The following is a 14,164-nucleotide window of genomic DNA, read 5'->3' as shown; positions in this document are numbered from 1 at the left end:
CAAATCACAGCATCACATGAGATTACTCAGACCTGCTGCTGCCCACTGAGGAGGGGCCTGTTCTCACCAATGGGGCAAGAGCGGAAGACCCGGGGCAGACGCAGCCACTGGGTGCTACCACGTGGCAGCTGGGGAAGGGGGAGGGCTGAGCCCTGCTTCAGAAGTCTTCGCCTGAAATTGGGAGAAGGAGGGAGAAACTGATTAGCAATGGACAAGGGAAGCCTATCTGTGCTTCTCCAAAAAAGGAGGCCCCAGGTTTACTTGACCGTGATCCTAGCTCCCTCCCCTTCTCACCAACAAGATTCATCTTGTCTTGTTTTTATGGTAACCTCTGTCCATTTCCCTCTTACCCTACAAGCTTCTCTGCTTTGAGGACCTTGGCACTCCAGGCCAGAGCATCTGCCCTTCTCACAGGTAGAGGACTCAGGTCACCCAATTTCCTCCACTCTTGATGTTATTATAAACAACAGTCATCAGTATCATCATTTATTGTACTCCCACTTTAGAACTGGGTGCCCATAGGGCGGATATTAGTTTTCCTACTTATCAGAGGCTCAGGGACGTTAAGCTACTTTCCCAAGGTCCCCCCAGCAAGACTGCAGCCCAGGTGTGTTTAACTTCCAAGTCTGGGTTCTTTCCTGGATACCATGCTTCTTCAAAAGAAGTGGTGGTTCCTTCTCCTCTTGAGGAAGAACGAGTAGCGGTCATAAGGGATAAGGGGGTGTGAACTAGATGGTGGGGCTCTCACCTGTATACCAGCGATACAAGCACCATAGCCATCAACACCAGCAAGAGGCCCACGAACAGGGGAGCCTGTCCAAGGCCTGCTTCTTGACCTGTGAGCAGAATCCCAGGCACAGCTTCGGTTAGTGTCTGCTCCCTGCCAGATGGCCTCTGCCTATTGCCCCCACCCCCTTCACCCTAACTCTTGTCCAAGTACCTACCAGGCATTACAAGCTGGGTGCTGACCATTGCCAGACTGTTGGCATCAGCCAAAGACACATTGAGGCAGTAGGTCCCTGAGCCACCCTTCAGGACTTGGTGCAAAACCAGCTGGCAGGCTGGGCTGGGTGGCACAGGCTGACATAGCCGCTGGGCAGGGGGCTGGCACCCTGCTGATGAGATGTCCATGCAGGCTTCCTTGGGCAGCCTGCAAGAGGTGTCAGCTTAGGTCGGGGCGACTGGGAAGGAACAGTAGACACCAGAGGGCAGTGCAACAGTCAACCCAAGAGTTCCCAGGAAACCAGTGGGACACTCACCCTCCTTGACAAGACACCGTCAGCTCAAATGCATCCCCTTCGCTGGATGGCACAGCCTGCAGGATCTCAGCACTCTCAATACCCCCTGCAGAGTTGCAAGAGTTTACGTCTGGGATGCCTCTACCAGGCCTCTCCAAAGGCCCACAGAGAGGAAAACCCTAGGGCTGCTTCCCCAATCCCATCCGTGCCTTCAAAATAAAAACCCTGGGATTTGGGTGTTCTTGTCCCGGTGAGTAACTCCTTCCAAGGTATGCTTCCACTGGCCAGCCTTAGGCAGGACACACCTCCCTCCACCAGCCCCCAAAGCAGTCAAGACTCACGGACAATGTCCAGGGTGAGAGAAAAGGAGCCATATCGATACAGAACACAATCCAGGGGGGTTTGTCGCTTTGCCAGGATTAAGGTAGCTACGCCATCCAGCAGGGGGTTCTGGGAACCTGGCAGGAGAGGATCGAAGAGGCTGTCAAGAGACAAATGACTCACTGGAAGTAGAGGCCACACAGGCATTTTTCCAGGTAGAGTCAGACCTGGTGGATCCAAGCTTGGAATCAGACAAGACCTGGAAAACCTCATTTTATAGATAAGGAAACTAGAGCCCAGAAGGAAGAATGAGCACCCCAGAGTCACACAGTTAGGAGTAGAGTTGGAGTTTTAAGAAATCCCAAGTGTTTATCACCCCCCACACCGTGCTGGGTCCTGGGCTAGACATGACACAAGTTAACTCATCCCTGTGCCACCATGTCATGCCTACCTTTTCAGTGTTCCTACCACAATTTCAGGTTGACCTGCTTTGGGATAGGAATCCAGGGGTGCGAAATGGTGCCAGAATCTGAGGCAGAATATTATGCATTTATACTTGCACAGAAAATGAGATACAAATATTATGTAAATGACCACGTGCTGTTCCCTGGCCTTCTCCTTAGGGAATAGCTCTCCTCAGAGGCAGAGAAGCAACAAGCTCTCGCTCCATGGCCTAGGGAAAGACCCTGGTTTCCTGAACTGCAGATCTATTCCATGTTATTAAGGGGGACTTGAGGGCTTAAAACTAGTGGGAGCTCTGACGGGACTCCATTGCTAAGCAAAGGAGTGGGTAACATCTGGGGCCTAGGTAAGGCTTTTAGCTCTTCAGAGTAGTGACAGAGGCCCCACCTCAATGAACCTCATTCACACTGGCCCTCTTACCTGCTATACCTTCTGTAGGCACGAATGGGTTGGCATCTGGACCCTCAGGCTCAGGTGTGGGTACCTTTCCAGTTGTGGGCTCCACCGACTCTTCAGTTGTTACCTGGGCAGCTGTGGTTCCAGAGGGCTCTGCGGTTGAGCCTTCAGGTGTTGTACCTATGGTCTCTGCGAGTGTGGTACCTGTGACCTCTGAGGTCGGCACCTGCTCAGTTGTAGTACCTATGACCTCTGTAGTGGGCATCTGTACAAGTGTAGTGATCTCCGTGGTTGGCATCTGCACAGCTGTGGTTCCAGAGGGCTCTGCAGTTGGCACCTGACCACGTGTCGTACTTACAACTTCTGCAGTAGGCTCTTGCCCAGCTGTGGTGCCGGGGGCCTCTGCGGTTGGCACGTGCCCATCTGTGGTGACTGGAACTGGGGAGGAGCCACAGGAAGGGAGAGGAATGGCAGCCTGCAGCACCACCTGGGCAGTGATTGGGCCAGACTCTAGGTAAGTGTGAGTGACCACAAGTGCCCGAGAGATCAGGGTCCCAGTATGGTCTCCAAAGTCCCAGGTGTAGGAGAGGTCAGCCCCAGACAAATAGCCGCTGGGGTCATGGAGCCGGAGGGCAAAGGTCAGAGGATGATTTCTCAGGAAGTGCTTGTTCCCTCCATCCAAGGCCTGCAGCTGGGACACACTCACGGAGAAGGGCACCTGGTCTGGGATCGGAGCCAGAAAAGGTGAGAACCAGACCTGGGCCACAGCTTTTTTCACAGCCACACCCTCCGACTCCAGCTGACTGGCCCTTCACTGGCTCCAAGCCCCACATTCTTCTGCCCATGTCTTCCTGGCTCTGCCCCTTTAAGGTTACACACCATTTCCCCTTTCCCCATTCCTTTTTCCCCTTTCCCCTCTCCCCTTTCCAGTCAGGCCAAGCCTCCCCATCTTCTACCGCCCTGCACCCTTGTGACTGGCTTTGCCCCTTCCTAAATCCTTACCAGTAATGGTGAAGGCTGAGCAGGAGTGAGCAAGGGGCACATAGCTCTGGGACTCCCGGCGGTGGTAGACAGTCACTTCCATGGTATGTGTGCCCAGCATTGCCTTGCCTGTCACAATGCTCAGCCCCGACACTGGGCCCCCCAGAACTTGCCAGTATTGGCCTGCAGTTTTTGAAAAGAAAAGCAGGGGTGGGGGAGGTACTGATCAAAGGGAACTGAGGGGAAGGATTAGAGACAGGGCACCAGAGAAGGAAGGTCCAGTAATGTACTGAGTATGGTTATTTCAGAGAGTCTTTGGAAGGTGGTCCTGTGGGGGTCAGGAAAGGAATCCTGATAAGGGGATCCATGGGATAGGACAATAATTGGGGAAGGGCCCCCAGAAACAACTATAGTAGAGAGAGTTGGAGGGGGCTGGGTGCTATCGAAGAGGAAAGAGCCATGGGGGCAATGAAGATTAAGGAAACTCACAGAGCAAAATGAAAGGGGATCAGGTAGGAAGAGGTAAATCCAAGAGTGGATGACTCACCCCAGGTCTTCCAGACATAAACAAAGCTTCTTGTATGAGACCAAGGGCCAGATGGGCAGGCCCTCCCATCAGGGAAGATGCAGGCATCATCAGGTACCTGGGGATACACTGGCTGTCCTCCCCACACCTGGCTCCCTGAAAGGTAGATACAGTCACCCTCGAAACCTGGCATTCCTGTCTATACACCAAAACCCCTACCATGGCTGCCAGAGAGGGGCTGTGGGAACACTCCTTAGCTACATAGGACATTCCCTTTGTTATCACCCATTTGGGGTGGTAGCGGAAAGGATGGAAACTGGAATTATAGATTAATATGTACTTAATGACAGACAGAGGAAAGAGATTGGAAGGTCATACAGCAACATGTTTAGAGTGGTTTGCTCTAGCTGGTGGGATAAAAACAGTAAGAGTATCAGCTGACACTTACTGAGCCTCACCTTAGCCTAGGGCAGGCATTATGCTAACTTCTTTATATATTATCGCATTTTAATCCTTACAACAACATTCAAGGTAGTCAGCCCATTGTACAGTTAAGGGAATGGAAGGACAGAACAGTTAAGTTACTTGCCCAGGGTAACATATTATTTACAAATTTAAATCCATGTCTGTCTAAACTCTAGGTCCACTGGGTCCCCAATTTTGCATACTGTATTTTTTTTTTTTGCTTTATCTGTGTTTTTAAAATTTTTTCTACAATGAATATTATAGAATATGTATACAATTTGTTTTTTTTTTTAAAGTAGGGGCACTAAAAAAAAAAAAAGGGTGGCTCAGTCCCTAAGCATCTGCCTTTGGCTCAGGTCATGATCCCAGGGTCCTAGGATCGAGCCCCACATCGGGCTCCCTGCTCCGCAGGAAGCCTGCTTCTCCTTCTCCCACTCCCCCTGCTTGTGTTCCCTCTCTCGCTCTCTCTGTCAAATAAATAAATAAAATATTTAAAAAACAAACAAACAAATAAATAAAAAGTAGAGGGGAAGGGGGCACTCCTTGAGCTCACTGGGGACACCAGGGAATCTGAGCCCTTGGAATAAACGCCTGGAGTAGAGAGGTACTCACCATTGACGATGGTGTTGTTGGCCCAGACGACCTGCCCATCTGGCAGCACCTTTTGGCTTTTGGGGAAGTGCAGGGCAATAGAGAAGGAGGCATTTGCCCCAACCAGCGTAGGCCCATCATTACTGACCTTCAAGGACACTTGGCCACCTGGGAAGGACCAGCTGCGTTAGCCGGGACTCCACGGTTTTTCTTCCCCTTATACCTTTCCCCTTCCTATCTTTCCAAGCTACATTCAGCCCAGATCTTGCTCCTCTCCGCACCCCATGCCCTCCCTGGAAATTGCCAAGTTCCCACCTCTCCAGCAGTCAGGCTCCTGGATTTCTGTCCACTCTGGATACAGCTGCCTGTTCCAAGTTTTAGTTGTGCGCTGCCTTGGGACACCACGCCAGTCCTGGTGTCTGGGTCCTAAAAAGAAGGTACCATGAAGGCCCTACGATCACCCCTCAATCTCTTGTCAGGGGATAGCCCTGTTCCATGTCACCCCACTCACTCTCACATTCAAAGTACATTTTAATTTACTGAATAGCCACCATGTACCAGGCACTGTGCTAGGTACAAAGGACTTAAGAAATGAATAGGACATGGCCCTGAAAGGATTCAAGACATGTCCATAAATTACAATAATTCAAGGTACTGTTTAATATGAGCCATAACAGACATGCACAAAGTGCAACAAAATGACTAAAGAGATTAGTTCCACTCTGGCGGATTGGGAAAGACCACTGGAATGAGGAGTTGGTCTGTGGGATAGAGCACTCTGGGCAGAAGGACCAGCATGAGCGGAGGCATGGAGGCATGGTAGCATGAGGTGTGATAGGAACTACCAGTGTGGTGGATACACACTGTAAGAGATGAGGCCAAGAAGACAAGTGAAGGCTCTGAGTGCCAAGCAAAGGAGTTTGGCCTTTATTCTGTAGGCAAGGCCACGGCAGGAGATTGTGTTTGTTTCATTGAGATATAATTCATATACCATAAAATTCACCCTTCAGAAGCTTTTTGAATATGACCAGATCAGGGTTTTAGAAGGATCACTATGGCAAGCAATGTAGCGGATGGATCAGAGGCAGGCAGAGGTTGGGAGTGGGGACCAAGCAGACAAAATTATTATAACTGACCAAGAGAGAGGTCTGAGAAAAAGGGATATGATGGATCTACATATACGCCTCACCCAGGGACAACAATTATCAACATTTTGCCACATTTGCTTTATCTATCCTTTGTTGTTGTTGTTTGTTTGTTGGCTAAAGTATTTAGAAGCAAATCCCAGACGTCTTGTTATTTTAACCGTACAATTTCAATACATATCCATAAAAAATATGAACATTTTCTTGAATAAGCACAATGTCATTTCACACTGGACAAAATTATCAAACCCAATTCATATAAAATTTCATAAATATCTAAAAATGTCTTCTTGGGGTGCCTGAGTGGCTCAGTCGGTTGAGAGTCTGCCTTGGGCTCAGGTCGTGATCTCAGGGTCCTGGGATCGAGCCCCGCATCGGGTTCCCTGTTCGGCGGGAAGCCTGCTTCTCCCTCTCCCACTCCCCCCTGCTTGTGTTCCCTCCCTCACAGTCTCTCTCTCTGTCAATTAAATAAATAAATAAAATCTTTAAAAAAAAAATGTCTTCTTATGATTTAAAAAATCAGTATCCAAAAAGTAAGCACAATCTTTTAAGAGGCTCAGGTGGACAGGCATGAACAGAATGTTTCCAGAATACATTAAGGAAATAGTAAAAGAAAAAGACTTGAAACTGCAGCATAAACGAGGGGAAGTCAGATCAACGAGAACTTCCTAGAAATCTGTGAGACCAGGGATCCAGAGAGAGAAAGGGGAGACTGGGACATGATATCTGTAATTTTAGCACAGGAGAAACTATCTTCACTCCTGTAATGTGTACTGGAAACCTAGCTGAGTCTGCTGGGGGTGGGGGTGGGGATCTAGAATCATCTCATTGAGCATCCCACCACTAGAGCAAGAGAATCATAAGATACCCCATTCTTTCTTCACTCCCAACCCTCCCTCCTCAAAGCAGCACGGGACATTCCAGACCCTCTCACCATCCCCACCCCCACCCCTTGCTCCTGTCACGAGGCCCCAATCCCCCAGAGCCCTTTCATGTGATGCTCAGCTGAGACCCCTCTGCCTGTCTCTTCCAGCCCCAGAACAAAAGCCTGAGCTGTGTTCACCCATCCCCATCCCAAAGAGGGGAGATGGTACCTCCTTTCCTTTTCTATCCAATACCACATTCTCTTACTCCTCACTTAATATACCCTATCCCAAGTGCCTGAGTCATTCCCTAAGTCTTCCACTTATTTCCCCTTTGAAGCCCCTTCTCCAGCTCATTGCCCAGGGAGCCTCGGAGTTAGGGCCACAAAGACCCACTATTCTTTTGCCCTTCCAAGCAGATGGAATTATTTTCAAGCTCAGTCCCAAATCTCCACATAGGGAGGGAGCTCAGATGCCCATGTCCTCGCTAAATCAAATGGGTGAGAGAAGCCTGAAATATTGCCAGTATCTCCCATGAGGAAGGGAAAAACCAGAGCAGGTGTGCAACCCCAAATTCACACTTGTTCATGTCCACACACCCGACGCTCACCTTCTGTGGTCCCCACAGCCAGAAGAGCACCCATCACAGCCACATGGAGAAGGCATTTTCTCAGCACCAGATTCATCTTGTTCTTTCTTCCAGCAACCAAAGGCGCTGGGGGGGCTAGGAGAAGCCCCTATATAGGAGAGGGGTGCTCATTTGCATAGCCCTTCCTCCTTTCCCTCTAGGAGAGGCTTGGGAGGGGCAGGAGGACCGGAGAAAGGCAGACTGACAAGGGATCCTGGTCCCTGGACATCTCGCTACTCAATGACAGTTTCTGGTTTCACTGGGTCACTCCCTTCTTGACTAGGAAATAATTGATTGAAGGTCAGCTACATAACGTGTACCCGACACATATAATTCATCATAGGCTAGTCAATCAGTCTGTTTTTTGAGTCAAACCAGGAAACCTCTCAAAGAGACAGAGGCCCTGCTTCCCAGAACAGAGAGATAGTATAGGATGGGCAGAGGCGGGACGAACATCTTCAAGGCCCAAAAAACCCATACAATGAGATTCCTAGCTTCCTGCTTTTCAAGAGAGACTCTCTGGGCCAGGTGGAATTTCAGGGCGAGACACATTTTCCCTAGGGTTGGTGAAACGGCGAATTAGAGATCAGGAAATCCCTACAGATTCAGGACACAGGTAAGAAACTCGACTTCAAATCCAGGTACTTGGGAAAAGACATTTAGCTTCCCCACCGAGACAGAAACTTGTGTTAAGGACCCTCGGAACTAAACTTGCGAGAGGTGGGGTCATTTGCGGCAGCTAGGGGCGCTGGGCTCGCCCCTCCGCTCTGACGTTGACCAATAGGAAGGGCTGGGGGCGGGGCTAGGGAAACGCGGGAAGGAGGGGCGGGGCCTCTGGTGGCGGTAGGGAACTGGAGGGGAGGCGGCAACATTGTTTCAAGTTGGACAAACTGACAAGAGCGAGAGATACACTCCGTTCCATCCCGACCTGGGGCCGCAGAGCTGGGCCCTGTTTCCCCCTCCTCCACCCCGCGAGAGCCGGGGCCCGCCTTTTGCAGGGTTCCCAGGCCCTCGCTCCAGGGCCGGGCTGACCCGACTCGCTAGCGCTTCATGGAGAACTTCCAAAAAGTGGAAAAGATCGGAGAGGGCACGTACGGAGTTGTGTACAAAGCCAAAAACAAGGTGACGGGAGAAGTGGTGGCGCTTAAAAAAATCCGCCTGGACACGTGAGTGGCCTCTGTACCCGGGACTCCTCTAACTCGGGAGCTCCTTGAGTGCCCCCCCCGCCCCCACCCCAACAGACGGGTAGCCGTCCAAGGACCGGAAGGTAGCAGGGAGGGACTTCTGAAGTGGAGAGGTGGGTTGGAGGACCGTGAAGGGTTTCCCTGTGGAGAGTATAGGGCACTGTAGAATCTATGGGAAACTTCCTCCCCAAAGCCGAGTGATGCCCCCAAATCTTCAGTCAGGAAGAGGAAGGAGGCCTCTGAGATGGGGTCCAGGACTCCCTGTGGAGTTGGGTTTTGTGGGAACCGGTGAAGAGCACCTTTCTGAATGAAGAACCCTCCTCACTGCCCCAACCCCACCCTCATCTTAGAATTCTCTACCTCTTTCAAAAGAATGGCAGTTGAACCTCACTGGCCCCTCTAGGGAGGCTGGGTGCTGCTACTCCTATTTTTTCCCGGTTACCTTCTCTCTTCTTCACCTCCACCAGAAGGCTTTACTTACCTACCCCTGGGAAGAGAAGAAATAATGACCTTAATGTATTCAAAAACCACTCCCTGTCCACCCATGAATTAACTCCTACAGCACCCTTTCTCTTTTCTCACTTTCCTAGGGGAAGCTGGGGTGGTGTCTCATTGGGAGGAAAAGAATGACGGGCTGGGGGAAAAGGAGTATTTGTAACCACATTCCTATCTCTGCTCTCTCAACCTCTCCAAGTGAGACGGAGGGTGTACCCAGTACTGCTATAAGAGAGATCTCTCTGCTTAAGGAGCTTAACCACCCTAACATTGTCAAGTAAGTATGTATCTGGGAGGTGCTCTGACAGTAAAGGAGGATATGTTCTGTGTAGCCTGGGTATTACTCTTCCTCACCTCCATTCCTGGACCTCCCTTCCCAGGCTGCTGGATGTCATCCACACAGAAAACAAACTCTACCTGGTTTTTGAGTTTCTGCATCAGGATCTGAAGAAATTTATGGATGCCTCTGCTTTGACTGGCATTCCTCTTCCCCTCATCAAGGTAATCCTTCTCAACAACTCCTCCCCAACATGGGCAAGTTTTGGGGGGATTGAAGGCAGGCAATTCAGACTGAGTGATGATCTGTGATCTTGGCTTCCTTCCCAGCCCTCATCCCCCTACACACACACACACACACACACACACACCTTTGTTTTGTGGCTCTTTCACTGCTCATTATGCTTATTAACCCCTGGGCTGGGCAGGAGAATCAAAGAAGTTGAAACTCTAGTGAGTCAACTTTGTAGCTCCGGTGGAAAGTCAGATGAAACTCAGATAAATGGGACTTGGGGGCACTTGGTAGATTCCTCCAAGAAGCCCTTCCACCTGTTTGGTAGGAGAAATAGCCAGTGAGTCTCTGTTGTCTGTTTTAGGGCTGGGTTCTTTACTCCCCGAGCTACTTTCAATCTACCAACAAACGTTTATTCAGTGCACATTTATTGAGCACCTTCAACGTGCTAGGCACAGGATATGGAAAAGAAGTGCAAAACTGAATAAGACCTAGTTCTTGTCTTCACTGGAAGGGCCTCTCACTCCAATGGGATATACAGCTTATAAACATGTAATTATAATCTAATATAGTAAAAGGCTTTAGTTGAGCCTTGCAGTCAGAGAGTAGACCCTAATAGCTCACTGTGGTAGAGAAACAAAGTCCTCTCTCTTTCCTTTGTCAGAGCTATCTATTCCAGCTGCTTCAGGGCCTAGCCTTCTGCCATTCTCATCGGGTTCTGCACCGAGACCTCAAACCTCAGAATCTGCTTATCAACGCAGAGGGGGCCATCAAGCTAGCAGACTTTGGACTAGCCAGAGCCTTTGGAGTCCCTGTTCGTACTTACACCCATGAGGTGAGACCCTCTCTGCATTTCTTCTCTGAAGTTCCTGGGAGGTGTTAACAAGGACATTCACAAAATTACTAAACCTATCTGGTCAGCAGTTTCTCTCTCACTAGATGGAAAGTATGTCTGGCTACCCCAAGAGGTTTTAGAGTATGCACCAAGTTCACATTGTGGGGCTAACTGGGCTTTGATAGATACCAAGCCAGGAGAGCTGGATGGCACACCATTAAAATTATGACCACTTGTCTCAAGTTTTCCAGGAAGATTGCAAATTGCGGGTTCAGAAAATATGGTCCTCAGAGTCACGGGCGAGGCTAACTCTGTCTAAGAAGTTTACTGAGGGGAAGTCAGAAAGATGGGAAAGATGAAGGGAGAGAAGCTGCTTGTTAACAGGCTGAGAGTAAGCAGAGTAACACTGAGGAGCTGAGATGTGGGAATCACCATGCCCCATGCACCACCCCTCCCCTTCCTGCTCTTGTCCCCAGGTGGTGACCCTGTGGTACCGAGCACCTGAAATCCTTCTGGGCTGCAAGTACTATTCCACAGCTGTAGATATCTGGAGCCTGGGCTGCATCTTTGCTGAAATGGTACGGAGGCAAGCCCGAGTTCCACCCAGCTCACTCCTCCCCACATTCAAGAACAACACAACTGTTTCTTTGCCTAGACCCATGGTCCTTCTATTATCATAGGGTTTTTTTCTCTAGAGTAGCATCAAGGAAGGTAGGGGGGAAAGGATAGGACTGTTGTCCCTGATGCCAATCACAATGTTAGTATAGCCTCAATGGCCTTAGCACTCAAAACACATTTCTTACCCCTGAATTGAGCTAAATCATTTCTGCAGCTGTTTTAGCTTTAGTTTGCATATATTTGGGAGAATGAGTACCTGATATTCAGTGCCTCCTTCATTTGGCCTGTAGACCTAATTGTAGGGTTCCAGGAATATGGTGAAACCAACTGTATTCACCTTATCCATCCATATCTTTTATTTCAACTACAGACTTAAATCATGTCCCCCTCAACTTCTGGCTTTTCAGAATGAAGGATCCCTGAGGCCCAGCCTTTTATGGGAGCTCTCATCCCCTTTAATGTAACAGTGGAGTGGGCTGCATTTTCAAATCAAATCCGCAATTTGTTTTATAGTCCTTTATCTGGGTTGTGACTGGGGGCTTAGAAACCATTAGCCTGTATATAAAATGTGCATTTATCCCCCAGTACATTACCTTACAATTGCCCATATTCCTCTCTCAATTCATCAAAAAATATTTGTTAAGCACCTAGTGTGTACCCAGCACCATGCTAGGTGCTGTGGGGAACACAGAAGAAATGGAAGACACAGTCTCTGCCCGCTGTGCTCCTATCTAGAAGTGGCTGCATCACAAGGAGGGGGGATGACCGCAGTGTCTACCCCACACCCCGTGAGTGGCTTGGGATCCCTTTGCTACATGTCAGTGGCACCCCAGACATTCACCCCCTCCCAGCCCCACCCAGCCTTGGGGATCTGCAAAGGCATGGTTGGGGGAAGGAAGGAGGGGGCGAGGAGACAGATGAAGGGACTTCATTGTCTCAAGCTCTGTGTGACTGACCCCATGAAAGGCCCTGGGGAGGGAGTCATGGGGCCCTGCTGACCTTCCACTGCCTGTGGGAACCTCCATTGCACAGGGAGCAGCTTTGACTGACATCAGTGCGGGTCTTGGCCTTTTCTCTTTCCCCATTTTCAGGTGACCCGCCGGGCCCTATTCCCTGGAGATTCTGAAATTGACCAACTTTTCCGGATCTTTCGGACTCTGGGGACCCCAGATGAAGTGGTTTGGCCAGGAGTTACTTCTATGCCTGATTATAAGCCGAGTTTCCCCAAGTGGGCCCGGCAAGATTTTAGCAAAGTTGTTCCTCCCTTGGATGAAGATGGACGGAGCTTGCTATCGGTGAGAGTTGGGGATGGGCACCCATTTCCTCTTTTACTTCCCCAGGGCAGGTTTTTTTCCAGGATGAAGGAAGGATGAGACCCTGGAATTTGGGTCTTGGCATTTCCCTAGCCCCTGCTTCTCTCTCTCCCTGTTGGCATACCCATTCAAATATAGGGAGGAGGGAATTGGGAACTCTGCCTTGGGTAAAAGGAATTCTGGTTTCCTGATTTCTTGGAACACCTGCTGCCCATTTAGTCCACTGTCACATCACTGAAGTCAGCATACATCTCTCCCTCCAGCAAATGCTGCACTATGACCCCAACAAGCGGATTTCAGCAAAGGCAGCTCTGGCTCACCCTTTCTTCCAGGATGTGACCAAGCCAGTACCACACCTTCGACTCTGATGTCTTCCCCCAGCCCCTACCCCAAGTCTCATCCTCTCCTCCAGCAGGGGCCTGATTTGGCTTGGCCCTGGGCTATTTGCCCTCTGATCTTGTCTGGCTGCCTTAACACCCACCTCCCCTTCTTAGCCAGCCAACTCTGGGGATATAAGGGGTGGACGGGAGAAATAGGTGAAAATGAAAGGAAGCTTCAGTATTAGATGCACTTAAGTCCCTCCACCACCCTCTCCTCCTCCTCTTAGTCATTGCTGAGGAGGGCTGGTATTTAAAAAAAAAAAAAAAAAAAGACTGACTCTTTCTCCCTACCCCACCCCCATAGGGTTTGCCATCCCAATCTCTGAAAGCCCTGAAATTATTTCCTGTGTTTGGGATGACAGACACCCCAAGCCTTCTGCAGCCACTGTGTTTGTAAGGCCAACTGATAGCAGAGGACCTAAGTTGGAACTTTTGAAAACCAAGCAAAACAAAAACATAGGGAGGAGCCTGTTTTAAAGAATTAGGTTAAAAAATAGACCAACCAATTTATACACTAGTTTTAGTGTTTCATCTCACCTAACAGTGTAGGAGACTCAAGACTCCCAGTCTCTGCAATCCTTATGGGACTGCAGTAGAAATGATTGCCCCTAGAACCCCCTTTCTGTCCCTCCTATGGGCAAGAGGTGTCTGGGAAGCTCTAGGACAGGAACTGTGCTTCACTGTGGCCTTATGAGGCAAGGAAAAGTTGTTTGAATGTTTCTCTTCTTAAGATTCTTAGTTCTTCATGTCCCAGGTCCCATCTTCCTCTAAAGGCCACCCCATAGGAGTGGAAGTTAGGGTTTAGACATCATTTTGAGAATGCTGACACTTTTTTAGGGCTGTGACTGAGTGAGGGCATTGGGAAAATTTTTTTCTTTAAAAGAAGGATGAACAGTTATATTTATATTTCATTCAGGTTATAGTAGTTTTTTAAGTGGGAATGGGTGGATTTGTTGCCATGCGCACCTTGGGATTTTGTAATGCGAATGTTTAAAAAAAGAGTATTTTTTTCTTTTTATGATTTTGTCTCTCTTCTCCCACCTCTTGTCTTCAAGTGTTCTTGCTATTAACATTATTTGTAATTTAGTTTGTAATTCATTAAAAACAAAAGTTCCTAGTTTTATAGTTCATCTCTTTCCTTTACTTACATATTTACTGAAAGAATGATGTGAGAGAGAGAATATGAATGTGTGTATGTGATAGTTGGTTTCAGAG

General features: G+C 49.2%; 2 protein-coding genes across 3 annotated transcripts; one reads left to right on the top strand and one right to left on the bottom strand.

Annotated features, from left to right (window-relative positions):
- Window positions 1-5: 5 nt before the first annotated feature.
- Window positions 6-7,674, bottom strand: PMEL (premelanosome protein). Its single transcript, XM_035002889.1, has 11 exons — window positions 7,599-7,674; window positions 5,296-5,406; window positions 5,002-5,148; window positions 3,946-4,080; window positions 3,420-3,581; window positions 2,442-3,140; window positions 1,580-1,696; window positions 1,260-1,344; window positions 945-1,150; window positions 749-836; window positions 6-171 (listed from the first exon to the last, which is right to left on the bottom strand). The coding sequence occupies exons 1-11, from the start codon at window positions 7,672-7,674 to the stop codon at window positions 27-29; spliced, it is 1,971 nt and encodes a 656-aa protein (XP_034858780.1). The 3' UTR covers window positions 6-26.
- Window positions 7,675-8,431: 757 nt separating this feature from the next.
- Window positions 8,432-14,039, top strand: CDK2 (cyclin dependent kinase 2). 2 transcript variants are annotated; one of them, XM_035002423.1, is made up of 8 exons: window positions 8,444-8,782; window positions 9,495-9,572; window positions 9,676-9,796; window positions 10,468-10,638; window positions 11,115-11,216; window positions 11,901-12,044; window positions 12,348-12,551; window positions 12,833-14,039. In XM_035002423.1, exons 1-8 carry the CDS (start codon window positions 8,667-8,669, stop codon window positions 12,935-12,937), a joined length of 1,041 nt encoding a protein of 346 aa, XP_034858314.1. In that variant the 5' UTR covers window positions 8,444-8,666; the 3' UTR covers window positions 12,938-14,039. The 2 variants fall into 2 exon arrangements, with proteins under 2 accessions (XP_034858315.1, XP_034858314.1); XM_035002424.1 differs by lacking the exon at window positions 11,901-12,044 and having other exon boundaries at window positions 8,432-8,782.
- Window positions 14,040-14,164: the final 125 nt, after the last annotated feature.

This window comes from Mirounga leonina, unplaced genomic scaffold, assembly GCF_011800145.1.
Source record: "Mirounga leonina isolate KUSES-001 unplaced genomic scaffold, KU_Mleo_1.0 Mir_126, whole genome shotgun sequence".
In the NCBI taxonomy this organism is placed as follows: Eukaryota; Metazoa; Chordata; class Mammalia; order Carnivora; family Phocidae; genus Mirounga; species Mirounga leonina.
The sequence above is the reverse complement of the archived record's forward strand: the minus strand, read 5'-3'. Positions and strand labels throughout refer to the sequence as shown.

Bases quoted from the DNA above. Each gene is read 5' to 3' on its own strand.
- PMEL (XM_035002889.1), bottom strand. From the start codon at position 7,674: ATGAATCTGGTGCTGAGAAAATGCCTTCTCCATGTGGCTGTGATGGGT. The intron at 5,407-7,598 runs GTGAGCGTCGGG...CCTTCTTTTTAG, and splicing joins GGCTGTGGGGACCACAGAAG to GACCCAGACACCAGGACTGG. The intron at 837-944 runs GTAGGTACTTGG...TTCTGCTCACAG, and splicing joins CACCCAGCTTGTAATGCCTG to GTCAAGAAGCAGGCCTTGGA.
- CDK2 (XM_035002423.1), top strand. From the start codon at position 8,667: ATGGAGAACTTCCAAAAAGTGGAAAAGATCGGAGAGGGCACGTACGGA. The intron at 11,217-11,900 runs GTACGGAGGCAA...ATATTTGTTAAG, and splicing joins GCTGCATCTTTGCTGAAATG to CACCTAGTGTGTACCCAGCA. The intron at 12,045-12,347 runs GTGAGTGGCTTG...CCCCATTTTCAG, and splicing joins CAGTGTCTACCCCACACCCC to GTGACCCGCCGGGCCCTATT.